At 42.2% G+C, this 25678-nt stretch overlaps 2 protein-coding genes across 51 annotated transcripts in view; both read left to right on the plus strand.

Moving 5' to 3' along the window:
• The window catches only part of MAP4 (microtubule associated protein 4), a 199713-nt gene that overhangs the window by 144993 nt on the left and 29042 nt on the right, over positions 1–25678 (plus strand). For 49 of the 50 annotated variants that reach the window (XM_025988942.2, XM_025988995.2, XM_025988934.2 and 46 more), the window contains one exon: positions 648–770. In XM_025988942.2, the coding sequence (XP_025844727.1) occupies positions 648–770 (123 nt within the window). Of the gene's footprint in view, positions 1–647; positions 771–2966; positions 6306–25678 lie in introns of all 50 variants that reach the window. The other variant, XM_072722340.1, reaches the window with a different exon arrangement.
• On the plus strand, positions 17784–20648 carry LOC140593796 (uncharacterized). The gene has a single exon (XM_072718875.1). It carries the CDS (start codon positions 19122–19124, stop codon positions 20646–20648), a length of 1527 nt encoding a protein of 508 aa, XP_072574976.1. The 5' UTR covers positions 17784–19121.

Genomic DNA, 25678 nt, shown 5'->3' on the forward strand with positions numbered 1-25678 from the left:
GGGTAGTCTCCAGAAGGGTAAGGGACAAATGTACTAGAGAATATAAAGACTGTTACACTGTATTTTGCGAGTTTATACACATTCCTGCTCTCCTAGACTGTCTTTCTCACCTTCATCCTCTTCCCATTCCCAGCACCCTCCTCCTTTCTCTGCTAATTTGTTTTCCTTGTTGATAATTTAAGCAACAAAAGAAAATGTTCAGTAAAAGAGACTTTTGCTATCTCCTCTCCCTACCTGCTTATATACTGGATTCCAAGTCTCTGCCTCACTCCTGTTACTGGAAGGAAGCCATCTCTGTGCCTCATTAATAAGGCTGTTTTCTATTTTGCATTAATCCCACATCCTCTTGCCTGCTTAAGTATGCCCTAGCCTAGCCATTCCTTCCTTTCCTGCCTCTCACCAGTTTTTGCCCCCATCCATTGAATCATTCCCACCAATATCCAAATATTTGATATTTTTTCTATTTAAGACAAAAAGTTTCCCAATTTCACCTTCTACCGACCACTCTAGCTATCTCTCTGCTGCCCTCAGAGGAGCATCCCTCCCTCAATCCCTCCAAAACTATTCCTGCTTCCAGTTTCTGAAAGGTGGAGAAAGAGCTTAAGTAGTGCTGCTCTAAAATCTGTGGTATTTACTGTTACGCTTAGAACCAGTCCCAGCCATGGGCCAGAAGTACAACTTGCCAACAGATGATGATTCTGTGTTAGAGAAACAAAAGCAAAAGAAACCATTCAGTAGCCAACCTCCTGAACTTTCTTCAGAGATCTCAGGTAAGTTAGGGATACCAAGTGGAATCTTTGAAACTGCTTCAACTGGGAGCAATGGGTTGGTGGTGATGGATGCTGTTCTTAGTTTTTGTGATAGTAATTAGCAGTATTGTTTATGAAGTCCATTCTCTTTCTTAGATAGATTTTTGTCTTGTTTGGGCATAAGGTCAGCTGGTTACATAGCTTTTTGTTTTTGTTTTTGTTTTTACATATTTTTAAATTATTACTACATCAACTCAAGACATCTAAATTTTTTTTTAAGATTTTTAATTTATTTATTCATGAGAGACAGAGAGAGAGGCAGAGACATAGGCAGAGGGAGAAGCAGGGTCCCTGCAGGGAGCCTGATGTGGGACTCGATCCCAGGACACTCAACCACTGACCCACCAGGTGTCCCAAGACATCTAAATTTTAGCCCAGTTCAACTGTTCAATATTATATGCTGTGTGGTCTTGAGTAGGTTATTTAACTTCCCTGTATCTCCATTTATTCAGCTATATGAGGAATACGTTGGTCAAATGTTCTGTAAACCTTTGCTAATAAGCCCGTGTTAGATAACAGTGTGTTTTATGACCCAACAGCATCTGCATTGCTAGGGAGCCTATTACAAATGCATCGTCCTCGATTCCACCTCAGACCTTCATAAGCATTTTAATAAGTTCTCCAGACAATTCTTATACACACTAAACTTTGAGAGGCACTGCTCCAAGGTACTTTCTAACTTGGAGTTCCATCATTCAATGAACTTTAAGATGGCATGTCTTAGATAAAAGTCAAAGCATGTATGTATGATTATCAACTTAATGATTCTCTGCTTGCTTTTCTGTGACTGATTAGAATGTAAACTCGAGGGCAGGGACCGTGACTTATTTCACTGAGATGCTAAAGTGCTTACATACTGTCTAGCCCCAAGTAGGAGCTAAATAAAGTGATTTTTTTTAATGTTGCCTTAGTGACTCAGCATATCAATAAAGATTTATCAAATCCTATTGTACACAAAATATACCATGCTAAGGGATATAGATATTTAACTCTGGGTCCTTGCCCTTGTGTTGTTACATCATAGCCTGGATGGTGAGGAAAGTTGCCAGGCATGAACTTTGTAGCCAAAGATTCATATAATAATTCAATAAAATAGTATTAAGAGATAGCCTTAAATAGCTGGTTGGTTGCCAAATTAAATGTTATAAGTGTTGTGGGGTACTAAAACCTAGCACTTTCTTGAAAGAAGCAGTAATTGACCTGAGATGTTAAATAAAGGATTGGATTTGTAGGACATTAGAGGGTAAAAACAAGAACAGAAAATACTATTGAAGTGTTTTAATGTTCTCTGAAGTCATTTCATTGGATCAGGCTTGACAAGAGCTATCCTACACCTGCTCTTAGTGAGTCTCTTCCCAGAATCTTGAATCCATGCTGCATTGACTTGGAGATAAGAGGTTGGACAACTTGATTTCTTGAAACTTTTCCAAGGATACTTATCCTAACTGTTCTAATTCATTACCCTTCTGGGCGTTATGTATATTTTTCTATCTTTCGGGAAGTACATTTAGGAACAGAACATTGAAATCTAACACATTTGTCTTTCAAAGTAGGAGGCTTTGGTTCTGGAATGATGAAGATTTTTCTTTAGCCAAAATAACTAATTCAGTCTCTTTTTTCTTCTTCCTCCTTCTCCCCCCCAGTAGCATAAGTCTGGCCTCCTGGTCTGTTTCCCAGAGTTGATCTGGTTAGCTTGACAAGTATAATATTGGTGACAGACTCTTAGAATTATAAATTCTGCACAAAATCATATGTATTTCATTCAGTTGATTAACACATGTCAGCAAAAAGAGGCAGGAGCTTACCATCTTGTTGCAGAACTGAGGATTATGTACCAATTAAAAATAATGATAAATATAAGTAAGTAGCTGATGAGATTTACAGGCACTACTTATTATAGAAGGTTGGAAGATCTCGGTTTGAATTTTTTTTTCTTTACCTGAGATGATGATCTTTGTTAAATATTTGCTAATCCCAGTTAAGGGTAAGAAATATTTTAGAAAAAACTATTTTCCTAAATGAATTAGTATGTGGGTTGGTGAAATAGACTTAACTGAGTCAGTTAAGTCAGTTAAATGGACCTTTTTTTTTTTTTTTTTTTTAAACAATAACAAGAAGTTTTTTGTTTGGAATTTTGGCCAACTTCATGTATTACAGGTACCCCTCCCACACAAGACAAACAAGTGTGCAGACCCAGTGACCGCAGGTCCACTCGGCCCAGGCCTGCCAGGGTCCCTTCTGAGCTGCTGGGAGTCTCTTCTCCACGGAAGACTCTTGATCCCGGGCTGGGCACCTGCTCTTTGTCTGAGTTGGGTTGGGTCTCTGGTTCGTCTTCCTGTGGTGAGCTGGGGAGCCAAAGGAAAACTGTTCATGTTGACTTCTTTGAACCCAAGCGAGATCTTGGCAGGGAGGCCTGGGATATAAATAGTGCACCAATGATGATGAAGAAAAAAAAGAAGAAACCAAAGCAAAAGAGATATCCTCAAGTCCGGGCTGGGGGACCTTGGGATGACGACAGTGCAGATGACCGTAAAGGTCATCCCTTTGCAGTAGACCCACAGAAGTCAGGTGTTCCTCCCAGCCTGCCTACTGCTATGGGCATGGAATATGGACTGGCATCCAGAGGAAACTTCAAAAAGGAATGTGAAGTGGAGTCCAGAGCCACGAAGCTGGTAGCTGAGAACTTTGTCTCAGAAAGTGTCAGCATTCCTTCGTGTCCTTTGCAAGAACCCCTGAAAACTGCAGGAAGGTCTCAGCCCGAGCCAGGAGTAGAAGCAGAGGTCAGTGGTAGCCAGTCAGTACCCCTGGGCCGGGGCCAGAAATGGCTGCAGCCAGGTGAAGGCCAACCAGGGCCCGCACCCCACCTGAAAACCCCCGTGGATGAAAGCCAAACAGTAGGCTTACCTGATCTGAAAGGACCCCCAAAACAAGTTTCTGCACACAAAGTAGAAATTCCTTTGGAGATCACACCCAAAGAGGGTTGCTCTCCTCTCTCAGACCAAGAAGCTGTGAGGGGGTCTTCAAAACCCACAGAGGCAGAAGAACTGCCTCACCTGGCACCCACTTGGCCAGCAACTTCCTCATTAGGAAGTAGTCTAAAAGAAGGGGATGATGAAGGTAAAGTCACTACATTGCAAAAGGACAGACAGACAGGGTTTTCTGAAGGAGCTAAAGAGATTAAAGAACTAACAAAGGAAGCTTTTCCCAAGCTAAGCCAAGAGGTGGGCACCTTGGCTTCTAGGCAGTTGCAGGATGAGGTGGCAGTTCAGATGCTTGGGCCAGAGAGAGAGCCTGTTCAGAGAATGGCAGGGGATGGCAGAAGCAGGAAGGGAAGGGCAGGTTCTGGGAAAGTGAGAGCCAGTTCTGGGAAGGGAAGAGCAAGATCTGAGCCACCATTTCTTCTGGACAGCTGGAAGGATGGCCCAGCTGTTCTTGCAGCAAGTGAGCCAGCCCCTAAAACTGAAAGAGTGACTTCTGGGGAGAAGAGTGAGGAACTGGTTTCTTCAAAGCAGTCAGGGACCATAGTGAGTCTCACTGAGGCAATGGTGATGGGGGAGCCTACAGAGATAGCTGACGTGTGGGGGGCCAGCACCTCGCACATGTTGATTCCTTTGGGAAGTGGGTCAGGCACGACTTCCAGCACTAGGACAGAAAGAGATATGGGTGTCAGTAACCAGGACAAGGAAGGAAAGTGTCCTTGGGTGAGTGGTGAGGCAGCTCCCTGGATTTCTGAAAAGCCTAAAAAAAGGAGTAATGAGGGCAAAACCAAAAAGTTCAAAAACAATTCTTTCACCCAGCCTGCTAGAATGGAGTGCAAGGAGGAAACCCCCAACCCACCTTTTGTAGAGAAGGATAGAGATGCTGGTAGTACTCCTCATCAAAACAAGGACTTAGGCTGCATTTTCTCCTTAAATCATGATCTTTTGTCCTCAAATACATCAGCTATTCCCACAGTGGAAGTAGGTGACCAAAAGGGGAGGAATGATGAGGTTAATTCTTTTGAGCTTGGGGCTCTTGGTGGGAACAAGACAAACATAGTGAAGGACTCTGCTGTTTTTGAACCCGATACCAAGGTGACAGATGTGAGCTGCCAAAGCCAAACCCAGGGGGCAGGATTTGTTCCTTCAGCTCTGTCTGCAGAGAACAAGACAGATGCAGCCAAGGGACATGCTGCAGTGGGTGACAAACCAAATAAAAGGAGCAATGATGGAAAAAGCAAAAAGGTTAAAAATAGTTTCCCCGAGAAGCATCTTCTGGAGAATACGATAGATGCATCAAAAATACATGTTCCCATGGAAACCACAGGGGACCACAGAACTGAAGGAATGGGCTATGTGGACGAAAATAGAAATATCACATTTACCTGCCCCAGAACACTCCCAGGGTTGATGAATAAGTCAGCCCCTCCAGAGGCTCTGGAGTCAGCAGCCTGTGAAGGACTGCCCACTCCTGCTTCTCAAACAGTAAAAGAGGCTGATTCTTTTCCAAATATCTTGGCAGAAAGTGAGCAAGAGACCACTCTGGCCCAGATACCCAAATTATTAGCAGTAGATAATTGCAGCAAAGGTGGAGTCCCAGATCAAGAAAGACCCAAGTCCCCCTCTGCTGTTGCACTTTCTGCAAGCACAGGAGGAGGAGTTGCCCTCACTTTTACAGCAGCCATAGAAACAGTTAACTGCCAGGGAGGGAACTGTTTTAAGAATAAAGGTGAGTTTGCTGATCCCATAAAAAATGAAGCAGGAATGGATGGAGGACATGTGCTAGGAGGATCTGAGTCAGTATCCAGTGGTGCATCGAAGCATTTGATAGAGAAAATCCCAGAGCTCGCAAAGGGACACCTTCTTTCTGGAGTGTCAGTTGAAGACCAAAGCCTACCAGGTGAGGTCAGAGTCTTGGAAACATGTGCAGATGGGAATAGTTTTCCAACACACCCAGTTAACAAAAAGAAAGAGTCTGAGGAAGGTTCTGCCCCCATTCAGATTCCTGACTTACTAGGAGACAAAGCACAAAAGCCCAATTTCTGTGAGGACCAAAATGCTGACAGTCGAGAATCCAAGGACCCAGACAGTTTGAATAAGGAGGTAGATAGGGCCCTGTTGCCTCCAAAAAGTGAAAAAAATAAAGTGGAAGAAGTTAGCCCGGCTTCTAAAATCACTGATTCAGAACAAACTTCCATGGCAACACCAGAATTCCAGTCAGATTTCTTAGATGGCAGAGCTGCAGCTACTCCATTGCAGGTGATAGAGAACTTATTAGTAGTGACTACTTCCAAGCATCCTGAACTCCCAAAACCCAAAGATAAGATCTCGGAGGCACCTGACAAAGTAACTGAAAAGTCTGAGCCAAAGGCACCAGAAGGGAAGAAAGAAGATAAAAGCAGAATGGCAGAACCCATGAAGGGCTACATGAGACCAACCAAGTCTCGAGGCCTTACTCCACTTCTGCCAAAGTCTACAGTCCAGGAACGAGAGAGATCCAAGCAACTGAAGACCAGCGGTATGACACTGCCATGGGAAATGTGTGTGCTTGTGGCTTTTGAGTCAGCATCCAAAAGGCAAAGAGCTTGTGCTTTGGTTCCATCCAGACTCTAATCATCCTTGTTAATCCTTGGTTTGTTGGCATGAAAATGTGTAACTGCTAATTATGTGTTTTTGGCAGGCAAGGCATGTCCTGTGTCCAGCTTGAGAGGCTGGTGACTTGGTTGCATGCCTTTTTACCTAGCACTGAACCTTGAGTTTGAGGGGAAGTTGAATTTCAAACAATAAATTGTTTAGCGGAAGTCCTATAACCATCCACTATTCTTAAATTTAAAAAGAAAACACCATACGTATATGTGGCTCCTGTGTGTAAAGCTTACAGCCAGATTTAATCATTATTTTGTATTAGGGTTCACAGGAGGAAAGAAAACATTTCAGGTCCAGCTGTATGTGTGGGATTTATTTTCTTGTCTGTATATATTTGTAGCTTGTGCTGGTGGTACTGAATATCCAAATTGCCCTTAGTCAGTGAAAATGGTCTTCCCCAAAGAGGACACGGTAACTAACTTCCAACCAACATTGCTAGGCACAGACTTTGCATTTCTAAAAGTGGGAAATGATCTCTCAGTGATGCAGCCACATCTACCAGTTTGTTTTTCACGGCCATTGGCCACAGTTGCATGTCAGGCAGAGTTTGGGGCATAGTCTTTGGCCATGAGACAGCCTGCATCGTCGGACAAGTTTATAAAACTTGTCAGTGTGGGAATCCTCATATTTTTGCCCTTTTGCATCTCCTTAAATAATTGGAATGAGATTGAGAAAGATGACTCCTTCGAGATTTAGAAATGTTTTCTTTCTTTTTTTCCTAAAAAGTATACATCTAATCATGGCTTCCCTCAGCTTAACCTTCAAAAAATGTTTCCTAGCCTTTGAGGTTTTTCAGCTTCAGATGATGCTGTTTCTCACCTTGCATGATGCAGCTACTAACTCCAGAATTTAAAAAAAAAAAAAAAGAAAAGAAAAAAACACTGGTTGGCCTTAGGGTTTTGGACAGGCTTCGTCAAGGGATGATGTGTTGCATGATACAGACTTGTCGTTTTGGGGAAAGTTTGTGCTTTGCATGAATTTGTACCCAGTAAAGAATACGTGCTGTGTAAGTAGAGAATACTAAAGGTTGTTATCTGTGTAAGATATTCTCATCTTTTCTGTTTTTATCTTCTATTAGCTACCCTATTGCCAAGGCAGAAAATGAAGTCATATGTTAGAGGGCTTTCCAGCCTTCATTAGGATTTCCAGTGTTCTATCCAGTTCTTTAGTTTTAGTTTTTAGACTGGTTCTTCAGTTTCAACAGTGATACCAAGGGTAACATAATAAATTTTCTGAACGCTAGCCATTTCTTTTTGCTCAGTATTTCCAAAGAAATGTAGCAAGAGGATTTGTTTTGATTCTTGAGTGAGCAAAGCAGAAGTTTCAGAACTTTTACGGCCCTTCCTTGGTTGGGCCAAGCTGAGAGACTACATGTTAGGGGCAGCCTTGCAGAGTGGCTGAGGAGAGAATGGTGGATTTCAGGAAAAAATTTGTTTTTTCTTGTATAATTCTATCACACCTCTCCCCTAAGGATAATCTATTCTTTTCTTCATAGATAATTTTTTTTAAGTAATTTTGAATCAGTTCATTCCCATGGTATGAAGGGATATGCACTTAAATGTAAATCTGCCTCCCTCCATCAATCCCCATCCAAATTTTCTCCAGAGACACCCCATTATAACCGTGTCTTTTACATCCTTTCAGAGAATTTATGCATAAGGTAGCAATGATATATATATTTCTGGATTTTATACAGATGAGACACCATACATATTGGGGTGTGCCTTGCTTTGTAAATTTAACAATTATTTTACAGATCTTTACAAATCAGTACAAAGAAGGGCCCCTCATTCTTACTTAATAGCTGTATACAGTATTTTAATCATGTGGATATAACCTAATGACTTTACCACTTCTTTATTGGTAGACATTTAGGTGTTTGTTAGTTTTTCTTTATTAGAAACAAAGTACATAGACTGTTCTTGTATATATAGAATGTCATACTTATGCTAGTACATCCGTGTAATTAAAAGGGACCCTGGAGTAGACTCTATGGTTTGAAGACTGTGTATTAGTAATTTTTTCAGGTGTTGCCACAGTGTCCCCCATAGGGCCATGGAGATGTACTCACCCTTGCAAATATGCGTATTAGCCTCTTTGTACTTTCTCCACTGATGCGTACTTTTTTTAGGTGTGCTGATCTTATAGGTGAACATTTATTTCTTGGCATAGATTTATTGTTTTACTTATTAAGTGACTTCTTTGTGTATTATCAAGTTTATAAAAGACCATATGGTTAGCAATATATTCACTTCCCTTATTTCCAAAGAGGATAAGACTAGCAAAAGAGAATTTATTTAGGGGTGCCTGAGTGGCTCAGTCAGTTAAGCATCCATCCATTCCTACTCTGAGTTTATAAAAATAATTTTTATTTTTATTTTTTCACATTTGAATCTTTGATCAGTGTAGAATTGACTGTGTGTGTGTGTGTGTGTCTGTGTCGTTTATGAGATATGACGTAGGATTACTTGGTCATCTATCAACAGGTGTCTAATCTGTCTCCTGCTGAAGTGCCACTGTTGTCATGCTGTATAATCCTGTGTGTGTTTGGTCTATTTCCGGATCCATTGGTCTTTCCATTGAAGCTTCAGTAGCACAGTGTGGCATAATCATATATTTTCATATTTAATAGTCCCACTAGTCACCTTATTACTGTTTTGTAGAGTTTTCCTGACTCTTCCTGCCTGTTCATTACTACATATAAAATTGAGAATTATGTAGTTTTGTAAAAAATAAACAAAAATCCAGTCAGCCTTTTTCTTTGAATCACATTAAATGTGTCGGTTATCCTAGGGAGAGGTGAGGTCTTGGTTTCTTGCAGGGTTTTTTTTGTTTTTTGTTTTTTCTTTTCTTTTTTTTTTTTTTTAAATTTTTATTTATTTATGATAGTCACAGAGAGAGAGAGAGAGGCAGAGACACAGGCGGAGGGAGAAGCAGGCTCCATGCACCGGGAGCCTGATGTGGGATTCGATCCCGGGTCTCCAGGATCGCGCCCTGGGCCAAAGGCAGGCGCCAAACCACTGCGCCACCCAGGGATCCCTAGTCATTATATTTTTTATTCTACTACCTAAGCACTAACTAAGCACTTTTTTAGGTAGAGAAATGGAAACACATCATGAGGGCATAAAGTTTGAGTCAGAGGTTAATTTGGGATTGGGATCTAGGTCTTTTGACTCTAACATTTTATTCTCCAGGCAGAAACTTTGTTGGATATATTCATGTATTTTCCCTAAAAACTAGTGTTGAGCTTTACATATATATGCTGCCTAATGACATTTTAAAAATTACAAATGAATTCTCTTTTATTTATTTATTTGAGAGGAAGAAAAAGTGGGGAAAGGGGAGAGGGAAAGGGCCAGGCCGACTTCAAGCTGAGCATGGAGCCCAGCACGAGGTTTGATCCCACCATCTGTTAGATCATGACCTGAGTGGAAATCAAGAGTTGACCACTCAATTGACTGAACCACCCAGGTGCCCCTAAATGAATTCTCTTTTGCTAGTCTTATCCTCTTTGGAAATAGGGAAAGTGAATATATTGCTAACTATACGCTCTTAATGTTTCTTCTCTTGTTATGTTTTCATGCTTCTCTCAAGTTTATGGCAACTATAGCAGAAGGTTTCTTCACATATTCAGCATGTTCTAGGCAGGGAGGATCATGATACTTGGGGAAATTGAAGCTCATCTCAGCAGAAAAGGCCTTCCTGTGGGACTGTTTTTTGTGAATGGAAGAGCAGATGTGAAAAGACGACCCTCTGCTGGACTCAAGTCTGTGCTGTTGCTTCACACCAGTTGCTTCCCTGGCAGCCAGGTAGAGCTGTGAGTGACAGTGCACTTGGCATATGCTGTGAGGGTGACAGTCACCACAGATCCCTGTAGACAGGCCCTTCCCTTTGCCATAGTTAGAGCCTGGTCTCCTTTTTCCTGGCTCCATTTCTTTTTCTTCATTTTGCCTGAGCCCTTCTTTCAACAGCTGGGAATGTCAGTTTATGGTGGGAAGTTCTCTTGGCATGAAACTCAAAGTAATTTATAAACCCCAGATCTAACAGTTTCATAAATAAAATATGCTCAGCAGATGAAAAAAACATTTGTAATCTTAAAACTTGCTACAATTTTACAACCGGAGAAGTATCTTTGGTAATACCTCTTTTTTTTCTGCTTTCTTCCCACTTACCTGTTCATTCCCTGGCTTTTTAAAAAACAGCTATATATTAAAGAACTGTAATGGGAAATTCATACAACTCAACGTAGCTACCATTTTTTGAAACTCAGCATTGTCTTAAACTCTTTTAACCCTCAAAGAGCCCTGGGCTACTGTTTGCCTCATTTGACCAGTGCATGTGAATATTCTTTGAGATGAGTCCAGCAAATATTAATTTTTCTACTTAAAAATGAGGTTCTTTCCCTCACACTCCCCTCGCTGGTCACTTTTATCTTCTGGTGACAGTAGCATTGGAGGATTCAGAAAACAAATGATAAACAATTTAGCTCCTGATTCTTGATGTTGTGGATATATTTCCTTCTTTAAAATATGAAGTGAAAAAAAAATGAAGTGGGCAGATGAATCTGGCTGGCTCAGTTGGTAGTGCAGGCAGTTCTTGATTCGGGGGTTAGAAGTTTGAGCCCCACACTGGGTATAGAGATACTGAAAAATAAAATCTTTTTTTTTTTTTAAGATTTTATTTATTAATTCATGAGAGACACAGAGAGAGGCAGAGACACAGGCAGAGGGAGAAACAGGCTCCATGCAGGGAGCCTGACGTGGGACTCGATCCCGGGTCTCCAGGATCACACCTTGGGCCGAAGGCGGTGCTAAACCACTGAGCCACCCGGGCTGCCCCTGAAAAATAAAATCTTAAAAAATAATAATAATAAGATAAAGTAAAATATGAAGTGGATAATAAAGAGGTCTTTCCTTTATTGCATTTCCCTTATTTTCCTTACCCTGTATTTTAACCTCAGACGTTGGAACAGGTCACTTCACCTGTGAGCAGATTGAAATTGTTAGTTTTCAAACTGTTTAACAATGATGGTAATTTGCATAAGTTTAGACAGAAATCTAATTGTCACACAAACATTGCCTATTGCTTTGTAAATAGTGGACACTCAACATAATTTGGACTTTTTAGTATTTAGTCCATTTATTCAATAGACACTGGGTAACATTACTCCCACATTCTAAGGGTAGATTAATGAAACATTCTCTACTCCTCAGGGATTATAGAATAGGAAGATAAACACATAAACAGATAATTTACTCTAGTGAAAGAAGTTCCATAATACAAGTTCTAGTGACCTATGAGTTTATGGAGCCAAGTCAAGTAAAGCGTTCTAGGGAATAGACTGTGTAAAGGCATAGTGAAGTACAAGTGCATGGAATATTTGAGAAGTAGCAAATATTTTGGAGTGACTGGCATATAAATCATATTGGGAAACAGGGAGATATGTGAGACATTTTGAGATTAGATTGAGAGGAAGAATATAAGCTCTCAAAGGATCCTGGGAGCCGTGTGTTGCCTCCATAAGCAGAGGATCTTAGACTTTATGGTGGAAGAGATCGAGAGGGGTGGGATTATCTATTTTAGTTGGATGCTTCTCTTTTCTTTTTCTGGGAGGCCATGGGAGGGTCGGTACTATGCTAGAAGAACAAAAGGTTAGAATTTCCAAGTCCTACTTCTTGGGAGACTTTCCATCTATAAATATTTTAATGCTTTAGGATGTCAAATGACAAAAATAGTACAATTTAGTAAGGAGTTTGAGGTCCTTTATTCAAAGGAAAACAATCCACGGATTAGAGGAGTACGGTGCCTAACAAGGAGAGGTGCTCTCTTCCAGATGGATTTTGGGCAAGAGTGAGTTTTATAGCATTACAAGAGGCACTATGTAACAGCATGACCAAGAGGTCAGTGGTTTCCTTATAAGGCTAGCAGGCCCTGTTTTCTAGGGTAAAGTAAGCTAGCTAACGCTGAGGTAGAGGGTTGTGATTGGCATATCAGGTTTCCTTAAACTGAGGCATGTCCCAAAAAATGCAGACTTAGATTTTTAAACTTCGGATTTGTGATGTGAGCCAGGCCTCCGTTTTGTGAGTCCCAAAATGCGAATTATCTTTATCAGGAGTCACATAAGTTAGATTGCTGGCTTTTTTTTTGATCCTATTTGCTTCCCAATCTTTGAAGCTTAATTAGGGAGAATCAGTTTTCTCGAGTTAAACGTGTACTAAGAAATGTTTCTGAAGTTCAGTAAAATATGGCTTTGAAATGTTTTGTATATATGTATGTGTGTATAAACACATAATTTACTTCCAGGTAAGAAACTTAGATTGCAACTTCATACCCTCAGGTTTTATTAATAAAGAGTATAATCAGTAGAATTATTGACTGTTATTATAATGATAATTTATTAGAAATTGTTTCCTGGAGACAATAACGGAACATTTGGTCAATCTGGAAAGTACTTTGTTGCCTTGGTAACCAATAGGAAAGATGCAGAGAAACCAGTTGTGGAACATATCAAAACCAAGGCCCTAAACAGGTTGAATACTAGCTCAAGGCACAGGCAAAAACAGAAACATCTGCCAGTGCATCTGCTGAGATCAGAGACCTTCAAGCTGTGCCAACACGCTTGGGGGCTAGACATGTCATTATATGGTCTGATAAAAAGAGCCTTAGAAATTACCTCTGGACCAGACACATGGGAATCTATGCACTTTCCTTAGACTCAGAATGGAACATAAGTCTTTAACCCAAAGGACCTTCCAGAACCTCTCTAGATTAATTTAATGATGGGAAAGGTCAGGTCAAATGATACGGAGTCCATATAAAAGGAATCCATTCATCCTTCCACTGAGAGAACTTTACTGACAGCCTACTTAATGTGTATCCAACTGCTGGACACCCTGATGGCAAAGATGGACTGGTCATCTCGCTTTCTGGTAATTCCAGGAAAGGCACATAAGTAAAAGATTATGGTATAGTTGCTGAATCCTAAGACGGGGTAGAGCAAGTATATGTTATTAAAAACATGCATGAGTCAGCTTGGGGGTAGGGTCTTGGAGACTTCACAGAGGTGACATTGAAGTGAGGTTTTTTTGGTTTTTTTTTTTGTTTGTTCGTTTGTTTTTTGTTTTTTTTTTAAGATTTTATTTATTTATTCGTGAGAGACACAGACAGAGGGAGAAGCAAGCTCCATGCCAGGAGCCTGATGTGGGACTCAATCCCGGGACTCCAGGATCATGCCCTGGGCCAAAGGCAGGCACTGCTGAGCCACTAAGGGATCCCATGAAGTGAGTTCTATAGCAATAAGTAGAACCTAGAGGAAAGGCATTCCAATGGCAGCTGAGTCTAGAATTGAAGCCTTCTGGTTCTTAAGTATATTTATTTTTGCCTAGACATGCTCAGCCTTTTAAGACTTCTTGTATGTTCTTCATCCACCAACTTGATAAGATAGCACAGTGGCTGGGGGAGGTTTGAGTTCCTTGCTACAGTTATATCTTGTGGGTGAATGTGCATTCTTTGAGTGAAGCCATGTCTTTAATTCTGAATCACACCAGAGCACTGACAGAACTATCCTTAGATTTTACTAATAATTTTGTACTAGGTTTTCCCCAGGTGCCATTCATGTCATTTGGAAATCTTTAAACCCAGTAATTCTTGTTCCATGTGATTTATTTCGTGGTATGTGTTATAAAAGCACAAGCTTAATCAAACTCTAAGCCACTCTTTCTCCTTCCCTGTGTAAAAGTCTCTGATCTCCACTTTTTCTTATTGAAGCAGGACCTGCCTGCCTATTCAGAAGCACCATGAAGAGAAGCTCACAGTGTTAAGGCACTATACAAAAACAAGTTTAAGTTCTCTTAAGAATGGGAAACTAATAACCAAAGATTGCTAAGGAAGAAGTTATTCAGACCTTCCTCATTCTTTGCATAATTAAGACAAAACAAGACCATGATGAAGGTTTAAAGTAGGCACTAAAATTAACTGCATTGCTTCTTTTTCTCAAGCTTTATTTCAGGTTTGCTTTGCACCCCAGACACATATGCATATACACATTGTATATTAATTTGGAAGTTTTGAATTGATCACAACAAGGTAAATTATAATTGTGAACTAAAACCTGTGGTACTCGTCTTCACTGAATAAAAAGAAACCATGAAAAGGAGAGGCATCTAGTGACTAAGATGTTTTGCTCAGTGGTGTGGGAAGACTGGCAGTCAAAAACTGGGCATCTTCCATGTGATGTTTCCATTCACTCACCATTTAATCTCAGGCAAACCACTGCATTTCCCCCCCTCTAGATCCCATTTGCTCTTCTTCAAAATAGAAGATTAAGTTAGAGGAGTTCCAGCATTCTTTTTTTTTTTTTTTTTTTCAGCATTCTTATTCTGTACTGTAGCACATAATTCATTGTCCTTGCAGTACTATTTTTATAAAATGATCCTTATCCATTTAAGAAACAAAGGAGTAATGGAAAAAAGAGAGACAAACAAACAAAAAAAAGACTCTTAACAACAGAAAACAGTGATGGTTACCAGAGGGAAGGGGATAGGGAAATGGGGGAAACAGGTCATGGTGTTAAGGAGGGCACTTGTGATGAGCATTGAGTGATTCAAATAAAAACTTAATAAAAAAATAAAAACAATAAAAACTTAAAAGATAATAAAATTTTTAAAATAGGACAAAATGATCCTTGTCCTCAGAGATAGGGAGAATAGGATATTATTTTATTTCCTCAGATTTTGAAAGGTAGCTGACTTTTCATTTTCTCTTATTTGTTAATTATTGAAATTGGGGTTTGTATGGTATTTCTTGGTTGTGGTGGTTTATTTTTGCCTACTTTTGTCAGAAGGGACCTCATGCAGTAAATTCTCAAGTCCAGGGACTTCTGTTTTATCATTCCACATCAGTTCCCTTATTGGAAGTGGTAAAACCTACGTCATACACAAATGCTTTTTCTTGGTGATTTTGTTGTTTTTTGTTTTGTTTTGTTTTGTTTTTTAAACTAACACCAGTGGGTACATTCTCTGTGTTAAATGTGTTTTGTGTTCTATTACTTCATACCGACACAAGGAGTGGATTCTGTGGATGTCCTCATATTATGCCTTATGTTCTCCTCTTGGTGACACCAAGCTTATATGCAGGCTTGAGCACCTAGCAGACATCATGTTTTGGGTACTCACCTGACTCTGAGCTTTCCGTCTGGTCTTAAACCTCTTGGCCACAGACCCCTTCATTGCATCTTCAGCTCTCTGACCCTTGAGCCTTATAACTCTGAGGCTTCTGTTTGGTGCAGTAGCCACATGCCACATCATTGTTTTCTTTCAGGCTGACCACATTTTTGATAAGTAAATGTGCTAAGAATATGTGCTCCTTTATGACTGTCCAGCTTCATTCTTCTGGTTCCCGCTTCTGGCCTTTGGCTGACTTTGCTACTTACAAAGTCATTGAGACAAGATAAGTGGAATTTGAAGGTTATTGCCTTAGCTTTGTTTGTTTTGTTTGTTATTGATGCCAGTGGGAAGGTTTGGATAGGCTGGCTAGAACTAAAAATCATTTGACTCTAAGGAACAGGTGTGTCCATGCTTGTTCTTCACCTAGGCTCTTTCTGCCCCTTCAGAATATGGCAGCCAAGGGCACTGGTGATGTAGCTCAGTGGCAGAAGGTGTGCTTAGCAGAATATTGCAGCCAACTCAGACAGTCCCCCTCATCAGACATGATGCTACCTCCCCTAGTCATGCTTCTGCCAATACACAGCACCCTCACATGGGGAGGTCTGGGGTTTAACAAGCATACTGGCTAGTGGAGCCGCAAGTTAAATTCACTCTTGAGTTGGATATAGCAACCTTTGATTCCTTGATGCACGTTTCAGTCCTTTCATTGGGATGTAGGAGTGTTAAAACTGTGAGACTGGAAACTACTTTCAAGATTCTCTGCATTTTATGGATAAAGAAACTGAAGCAAGGAGTAGTTAAGTGCGTTGGTCAGAATCGTAACTATTTAAAGTGGCACAGAGATTTTATTTATTTTTTTAAAGATTTTATTTATTCATAGAGACACAGAGAGAGAGAGAGAGGCAGAGGGAGAAGCAGGCTCAATGCAGGGAGCCTGATGCGGGACTTGATCCCGGATCTCCGGAATCACGCCCCAGACTGAAGGCGGCGCTAAACCGCTGGGCCACCCGCACTGCCCCACAGAGAGATTTTAAAACCAAGCTTAATTTTTTTTTTCCCTATAAACCAGAGGTAGAAGGTGTCAGTGAGGGATCCCTGGGTGGCGCAGCGGTTTGGCGCCTGCCTTTGGCCCAGGGCGCGATCCTGGAGACCTGGGATCGAATCCCACGTCGGGCTCCCGGTGCATGGAGCCTGCTTCTCCCTCTGCCTGTGACTCTCTGCCTCTCTCTCTCTCTCTCTCTCTGTGACTACCATAAATAAATAAAAATTAAAAAAAAAAAAAAAAAAAAAAAGAAGGTGTCAGTGAATTGAGGCTGTGTGTGCCTGCGTGTTGGGGGGTAGAGAATGACTAGTTTCTGAGTGGATGGAGTTGTTGAGACTTAACTGATTTCTAAGGTATTTTCTAAAATTTATCTCTGGCTTGCAACAACAGCCTCCTGCCAGGCTATGGTAACTTTCATCATATATTATACATACTTAATTATATCATTCGCATATAATGTATATATTGAAAAGGTAAGGAAGCCAGAATTCAGATATATTTCATCACCAAGCCTTTCTGTATCCAAGATTCTCATCTTTCTTTTTCCCCAATTATTTAATAGAGTCATAACCCTTCTGACACCCCCTTCATTTCACTATGCGCCCTCACTTTCTTTTCCTTAGTGAGAACTTTATGGCAGAATGAGATGACCCTGGTTCCTTGCCAGTGAACCTTTGTTGGCTTTCACATGTATTATTACTAAACTGCTTAGGGTCAAGAGGAACAAGAGGCTCAGTTTATGTTCAGGACAGAGGTTAAATGGAAACGCACATTTTTTTTAGGATTTCAACCCCACCACTCCTGGCCATGAACATAGCCCAGTATTAAGTACTGCAGAAGGTGTATGTGGCTGGTTCCTGTGCTGTAGCTGGGGACTGGAGACAAGTTATATGAGTGGTATGGGTAGTAGAGAAAAGGGTGTTTGGAGACAGAGGCTCCAATTAAGGAAACTTTCCTGGGCTGGGCTATGGTTATCTCGTCACATTTTATAGATCAAAGAGAACAATCTTAACTTGCCCCCCTTTTTAAAAAGCATTATTAAAAAACTTTAACCAGATTAGTGCAGTTAATGGCAGATGGCTTTTAAATAATCCAGTCTGACTTTTCTTCATCTTGGAAAAAGGCATCTCATATATTCTTTTTTTTTTTTTTTTTTTTTAAGATTTTATTTATTCATGAGAGAGAGAGAGAGAGAGAGAGAGGCAGAGACACAGGCAGAGGGAAAAGTAGACCCCATGCAGGGAGCCCGACGTGGGACCTGATCCCGGGTCCCCAGGGTCATGCCCTAGGCTGAAGGTAGCACCAAACCACTAAACCACCAGGTTTGCCCCCATCTCATATATTCTTCATAGAATATTTCATAGTATCGTATGTTTGCACATGATAGTGACTATAGGTGAAGCAACAAAAATCAGCTGTTTTCAAGGTAGAATATGGCCTGTCCTTTCAGTGTAACTTTCTTTTTCAAGAATTTTCTTTTATGGATCCTTCAGTCCTGAATGTACAGCTTATAAACTCAGAAGTGAGCACAGCAAAGAGTCATGCTAGATTAAACAGGGGCAGTGGGCCCTGTCACAAATTGCCAGAGGAAAATGAGCTGCCCCTGTGTGTTCACATGGCAACTAAGCAGTTGGCTGGCTAGAAAGAGCAGGGCTGGTGCAGGAGGGAGGGACCCAGCTTCTCCAAGGAACTAGCGGGGAGCAGGGTCAGGAGTAAAAGTGCAAGGGGGTATGTTGTCACACAAGTGTCTCATAACTGGGATACACATCTCCAAAGCCCATATTGCTGAAACCCATGAAGGAACCCTTTATGAAACCCTTCCACGGTGCAGAGCTACAGATGAAGCTCTCCCTGGGCTTTGGGAACTCCACTTGTTGGTTTTCAAGTGAATTTGATAAGTTACTATGACAGCAAACCCACTCGTGCTCTAAGAAATGAATGCCTCCAATTTTGACACTATATTAAGGTCTTTTTTAAGTGAAGTTTTGAGCCATTTTCTGAAATCATTGTTCTTTAAGGGTTATGACTGGGGATTGGCAAATGAGTCTTGCCTATTTTTAAAACCATTTTTGAGTGGGTGAATGGGGAAGCGTGGGCATAGTGTCAGATAAGTGAACATGTGGGTATGCAAGTATCTATATCAGTGAAAGCCAGAGTAATTACTATCCTCAGTACCCAGATTGGCACCATCCCGTGTTGTAAATTGCAGAGCTGAACAGAGTGCTAGCTAACAGGAAATTACACTTTCAGTTTAACAGTGGCATTTGTGCAGAAAGTAGCAGGTTCTTTCTCTTTCTTTTTCATTTGTTCTTTCACACTAGTAAATACATTTAGCCAGCTGCCTGAAGAGAGAGGAGCTTCAGGGGAAAGATAGGTTTTGTCATGAATACTGGGGACTTGGTGTGATGTCACTGCTAGCTCTGTGTGATCGTAGGTGGTGTTAGAGCTCCAGGAGCGAGGGGGGAGAGCAGTCGAAGAGACGATGTCGCTCTCAGACAAGCAGCCTTCCTCTCGCACTGCTGCTGTAAGCCAGCTCTGTAAGGGTGAGCCTGCAGAGTGCCGAATGGACCCCCCGAAAGAAATCAGCCAAGCTGGATTTGAGTGGCAGAGGACAGAGGGCAAACTGAATGAAATCGGACTGAATGTCAGCATGGACGGGCAGCTGAAAGATGGGCTCGTGAAGAATGCCAGCTTCCTGGAGCAGAATAAGCTTTGCTTCTTTGAAGGGAAGCTAGACAAAGAGCCCAGCATCGAAGTGCAGGACAAGGAGTATCAAGCAACCTCGGGTCACCTTGAGAGCAGATATGTGATTTCAGAAACCTGCCATTCCTCGGAGGGGAACTCGGTGCACCAGAAGACAGCTGAGTTCCCTGTGGGACCCGGAGAGGGTCCAGACAGAAACAAAGCCTCTATAGTTCAGGGAACAGTGGCAGGGAAGAATGGGCCAGAGACCAGGAGCCAGCCGGATCTGGATTTCCCTGGGGCTGCTGACCTCCCCACCTGCTATGTTAAGGAGCAAGAAACCAGTGTCTGGAACCCTAACTTTCATGCAGTGGCTCAGGGCTCGAGGGAAGCAACTCCAGGACAGGAGGATGGCATCACCACCAGCTGCCGGGTGACTGGGACAGTGAAAGATAACTCTGGGCCACCTGAATGTGAGTCCTCACCATCAGTGGCTGTCGCATGCCCAGCCCCCACTGTTAACCCTTCACCCACTGCCATTCCACCCATCACTATGGTGGAGTTCACCCAGGAATATGTAAATGCTGGCTCTCATGACCGAGACCATGAGAAGGAGCAGGAGAGATCGAATTCTCCCGAGGAGGGGGCTTTGTTCAACCAAGTGCCCCAGCCGAAGAAAGCAATGCGCCGGGCCCTGTCAGAATGTTCTCACCTCTCAGTTCCCCCAGCCGTCAACCTTGCAGAGAAGTATCCTGAACTCCCTGCCCGAGAAGAGCTTTCTTCTGGCCCGCTGCCTCTCACTAGCAGCCCTGTGCCAAGTCCTACGCCCAGGAAACTGGGGGCTCCTGCCGTCAGGCGCTCCATGACAGTGGCTGAGGGACAGACAGCCAGCTACACGTTGAACCCCGGGGAACTGCCCAGCCCGTCTCTCGAACAGACACCTGCTTTCGTCTGCAAGGAACCTGTGGCCAAGGAGAGAGAGGAGCTGACCCCCTTCGGCAACCGCATAGGTAGCAACTCTGGGAAGAAGGAGCTGGGCCTCACTGGGTTGTGTCTCCATGGGAAGCTGGAGCAGATCCCTGAAGTTAGTAGCAAGGAAAGAGGACACGAAGATGGTTGTGAAACAAAAATGGATTCATGCTCCCAGGCCTGCCCAGGAGGTGAGAAGCAGCCGGGACAGACAGCTCTGGCAGGGAAGAAAGAAATTCAGGTCACTGCAACCCAGAGCACCCCATCGTTCCAGTGTGAAGAGACCCCACGTGATGGTATGTTTCTAAATTTTGCTTCCATGGGGAACAAGCAGACAGCGAGGAAGAAACCAAAGTGACAGATTACCGGCAGGAGCGTTAGGCAGCCTGTTACCCCTGGAGTCTGTGAGCCTAAGGGAAAGCGGAATTCTTTGCATGGGAAGGTTGCTGGGAATGAGACTAGAGCATGAATAAAGTGCAGCTAGCTAGGTCAGCCTCAATGCTGCTGGTGTCTTGGGTAGTGAGGCTTGAGGGTGTGGGCTGATGGGGTCAGAGGTGCTGGACATAAGGAGAAGAGCCCCTTCCTTGACCTCATGTCACCCTGTCCACCCCATCCCCCATCCTCTCACCCCTCAGCTCCCTGTTGGTTTGAACCAGATGATTTCTGAGCCCTAAATCATCCAATCACAACTGATTGATTTCCTTGCTTGAAAATCTGCCACTGTGTGGATTCACAATGGACGTATCTGCACAAACCTCCTCTCATTAAGTAGCACAGCCTGGGTGCAAGCTCTGTTTTCCATTTTGCTTTTGAGAACATTTTACTTTTGTTCCAGGGGAAAAAGAGCCTTTTAAAGCTGGCTATTTAATATTCTTTTCCTGTTCTTCATGTTTGACCCAGTCTTGCTTCTAGTCTTCTCTTTCTGTATACGTGTGGGGAGAATTTGTGGGGAGAAGAGAAAGGAGAGCAAAGGAGAGACTTGCACTTAATAAACAACTAAATGTCATGGTCTTTGTGGCTGCTTTCTGTCTTTCTTCCTGGCTCTTCTCTTCTCCACCCCTACCCCACCCCCACCCCGCCAGCTTATTGTTGGTGGTCTACAAAAGCTTGTTTTCCTCCGAGTCCAGTTTGAGTGCAAAGGGCCATGATTCCCAAGCTGGTTAATGGGGATTTAAATCATGTGTGTTGTTTGTAAAAAAAAAAAAAAAAAAATAGCCCCTTCCTCTAACATTTATTCTTTGAGTACATTTTCATGAAGTTTTTTAGGCATTTTCTTTTAAAATTATAAGTGATATTTTCTAGGGGAAGGGGAAGTTCAGGACCCCAGAAGACTAGTCAGTTTTTTTGTTTGTTTTTGTTTTTGTTTTTGTTTTAATGGAGATAGGCAAAGAAGCTTCGTATCTCCTCTGTGACTTAGGACTCCAAGATGACAAGAACTCAGATATTATGCTGTTGCTTGCTTCTAGCTGTGGCAGAACCACAAGCCCCCATGGATAGGATTGTGTCCCCTTTTTTTGATCCGCTGGTGCCTGGTCTTGTGCCATACACCTTCTAGGTGGTAATGAGCGCAGATTTTTGTTTATTTCAAAACGAGTTCATCCCCGTTCATGCTAACAGAAGTTCATGGTGGTAGGAAAAGAATGTCAAGTAACTTGCAAACCTCACTGATCTATTCACCTAAGAAAATGTTTAAGTGCTGACACTGCTAAACACTAGGTAGGTAAAACTAGATAAAGATTCATTTATTGGGCAGCCCTGGTGGCGCAGCTGTTTAGCGCCGCCTGCAGCCCAGGGCATGATCTGGAGACCCTGGATCGAGTCCCACGTCAGGCTCTCTGCATGGAGCCTGCTTGTGTCTCTGCCTCTCTCTCTCTCTCTCTCTCTCTCTCTCTCCTGCATCTCTATGAATAAATAAATAAAATCTTTTTTAAAAAAAAGATTCATTTACTTAACACGCTTACCATATGCTGGTTGCTGGATATTGTCATTACGTTGTCAAGCAAGTTATAATCTGATTGGAGTGGGGGAAAGGAACAGTGAGGGAGTTGTGAATCATGGACACTACCTGGAGGAGGTGGTTTGGAAGCCTTGGATGTCTAACATTGCGAGGGAAAGCCTTTCAGGCAAAGGAACCTGTGTAAACAAAGGTGTGAAGCCCAGACAGCTCACATTAGGTAAAAGAACAAGGACCAGTATTCATGGGGCACCTTTGTAAGGATTACTTAATTTCAAAGAACGGAAACACACTCAGAGGAACTCCAATATATTAAAAAGGTGTTTATTGACAGGGAGTCTCAGGGAATCCAATCGCAGGAAGTGTATCCCGGCTGCAGCCATTGTGTGCCTTTCAAGACATCTGCTTTGCCCTTAACATGTGTTCCATTCTCTTCCCTTCTGAGAATATTTTTCTTCTGCCATCTCTTACTTCCTTGGTGACCCTGGTCCGCATAAGACATTGGATTGCCATGGTTTGGGCTCTGTGCCCCATGTGATGCTACCTTATATGTACTCTTATATCCGTTTACCTCATTCATCTGGGAGCCTCTTAGGAGAAGAGTGTGAGTTGAGCAAACATGTCCAAGCCATTTGTACATACGTGGCCAGAAATAATGGGAGAACAAGTCTAAAGAGTTGTTTGGAACCCAAATCTCAAATACAGGAAGATGTTTAAAAAAAAAAAAAAAACTGGTGGCTGCCTCTGACAATAATGTGGCCCAAAGTCAGCTTTGGAATGATTCGTCTGTTCTCAGTAGATAAGATGAACTGGAAGGCAAAAATTCTTGTGACAACAGCTGGATTCATGTAATAGTAGCAGGTCAGATATGACATGAAGGGGAAATATAACAGGTGAAATTAACTAATCAACGACTTGAAAACTGTGTGTGGAAGGTGAGAGAGAGAGAGAGAGAGAGAGAGAGAGGAGTCAAAGGTGATGCTACGACTTCTCTTTTGTTTCCCAGCAGGTAGTAGCACAAATACTAGAAGAATCCAACAGAAGGGAGAAGTTTTGTGGAACAGTTATGAGTTCTATTTTGAGCATTCTTTTTCAAAACTATGAGGACTTTTGGTGGTCTCTAGCAATTGGTTGGCATAGACCCTTGAGACTAGGATGGAGGCCACTGGTGAGAAGCACCATCTGGGAGGGAGCCAGCAGTTTCTGCTTATGTGTGTGTCAAGTGTTTTTCACTAGGTGACAGTTACTTAAACAGGTTGAGATGTTACATGTTTATATCATAGGCAGCAGGACTTTGTGTTCATGTTGTTTACTGAAAAAATCCTATTAAAAATGTTCATAGTGGTCTGAGGCTAATGGCAATAAGACACACATTTGGTAAGATATTCTTTCAGCTTCCTTTAGAAAAAAAGATATTAGCAGCCTTGCATAGTGTTTGTTTTTCTTCTTCTCCTTCCTCTTCCTCCTCCTCCTCCTCTTCTTCTTCTTCTTCTTCTTCTTTCTTCTTTCTTCTGATTTCATTTATTTATTAGAGAGCATGTGCACAAGCAGCAGGAGGGGCAGAGGAAGAGGGTCAAGGAGAGGGAGAAGGGAGCCTGACATGGGGCTCAATCCCAGGACTCTGGGATCACGACCTGAGCCGAAGTCAAACACTTCTGAGCCACCCAAGTGCCCTCATAATTTTAAAACAAAGCAAATTCAGTTTTGACTAAAAATACATAGGGTCTCAAACATCAAAAGTACAAAAGATAAGACCACTCGATTTTCTTTTTCTTGCTCCTCTCCTCTAAATACACTGAAAAGAATTCAGCAGACAATTATTAAAGGAATCTGAAAGGTAGAAACAAGAGGGCAGACTGGGTAAGGAGCTTAGGACTTGAGGAAGGGCAGTGCACAGTGAGTTGTGTGGGTTTTGTCATGTAATCTTCCATGTACCCAGCTCTGGGCCCTGTGGAGTTCCTGCAACCTCAAAATGCCAACAAGCATAGATACCCAAAGGATGAAGGGGAAGAGAAGGAAAAAATGAAAAGCCTACTTTCCCCTTCCAAAAGACTAGGAAAGGTGAAGCTCTCTTACCCTACCAATCATCAGCAATAGCAGTGGGCTTAGTCCTGCTGAGCAATGCTCAAGAGGGCCTACCTGTTGCCTGTTCCACACTACAGTATGACCTATCCCTAGTCCCCCACCAGGTGACAGCACCAGTGACACCCACAGGCCTGGTGTCTTCTAGCCTTTCATCCAGGAGCAGAAGGGGGACCTTCGGAGGTTTCCTCCTACACTCTTCCCTCCAGCAGCAAAAGGCCAGGTAGTTGCTAACTTCTCCCTGCAGTACCTGCAGAGATTGATCAGGAAGTCAGCCAACACCAGGCAGCCAGAGAATAGGCCAGGAGAAACTGCATTCTATGGGTCCAACATCACTCAGCTCGCATCTAGTGAAACCACCTGACCTAGGGAAGTGCCTGGAAGTACCAGCAGGGATTGAGTGATAGTTGTATGTAGCTAGAACACAGCAGGCCAGAATTGCATTGCAAGAGCTCTGACAACGAAATTGTCATTGAAACTACACCTAGAACATGCATGCCCAATTTAAACAGTGATTACATGCAAACATACAAAATTAAGATTTTAAAGCAGCCATTATCAAATTGCTTCAACAAGAAATGATAAATTATCTTGAAACAAATGAAAAGCTAGAAAATACCAGCAAAGAAACAAGTTATAAAAAATTCCAAAATGGAAATTGCAGATAGGGAATATACAATAATTAAATAAAAAAACATGTCAGGGATCCCTGGGTGGCGCAGCGGTTTGGCGCCTGCCTTTGGCCCAGGGCGCGATCCTGGAGACCCGGGATCGAATCCCACATCAGGCTCCCGGTGCATGGAGCCTGCTTCTCCCTCTGCCTGTGTCTCTGCCTCTCTCTCTCTCTCTCTCTCTGTGACTATAATACATAAAAAAAAAAAAAAAAAAAACATGTCAGATGGGCTCAGTTATTGCACTGGAAATGTCAAAAGATCAGAATCAGTGAACTTGAACACAGATCAATAGAATTTATTCCATCTGAACAGCAGAGAAAATAGGCCGAAAAAAATACTTTAGCTACTCAGAGATTTCAGGAACAATAATACAAGATCTCACATTCAGATCATTGGAATCCCAAGAGATGAGAAAGACCATGAGACTGAACAGCTATTGGAAGAAATAAGGACTGAAATTTTCCCAAATTTGTTAGAAGACTTAAATCTACAGATTCATGAAACTGAATGAACCTTAAAGAGAAAAACCTAAGGAAGTCTACACCAAGACATATAATTATACTCCGAGAACTAAAGACCAAAAAAAAAAAAAAAACCCTGTAAAACAACCGGAGAGAAATAAAACATTAGTTGTTGGGGAACAGCAGTTCAGATGACAGCGTGATTCTTATCAGAAAC

Source organism: Vulpes vulpes, chromosome 9 (assembly GCF_048418805.1).
Source record: "Vulpes vulpes isolate BD-2025 chromosome 9, VulVul3, whole genome shotgun sequence".
Taxonomy (NCBI): domain Eukaryota; kingdom Metazoa; phylum Chordata; class Mammalia; order Carnivora; family Canidae; genus Vulpes; species Vulpes vulpes.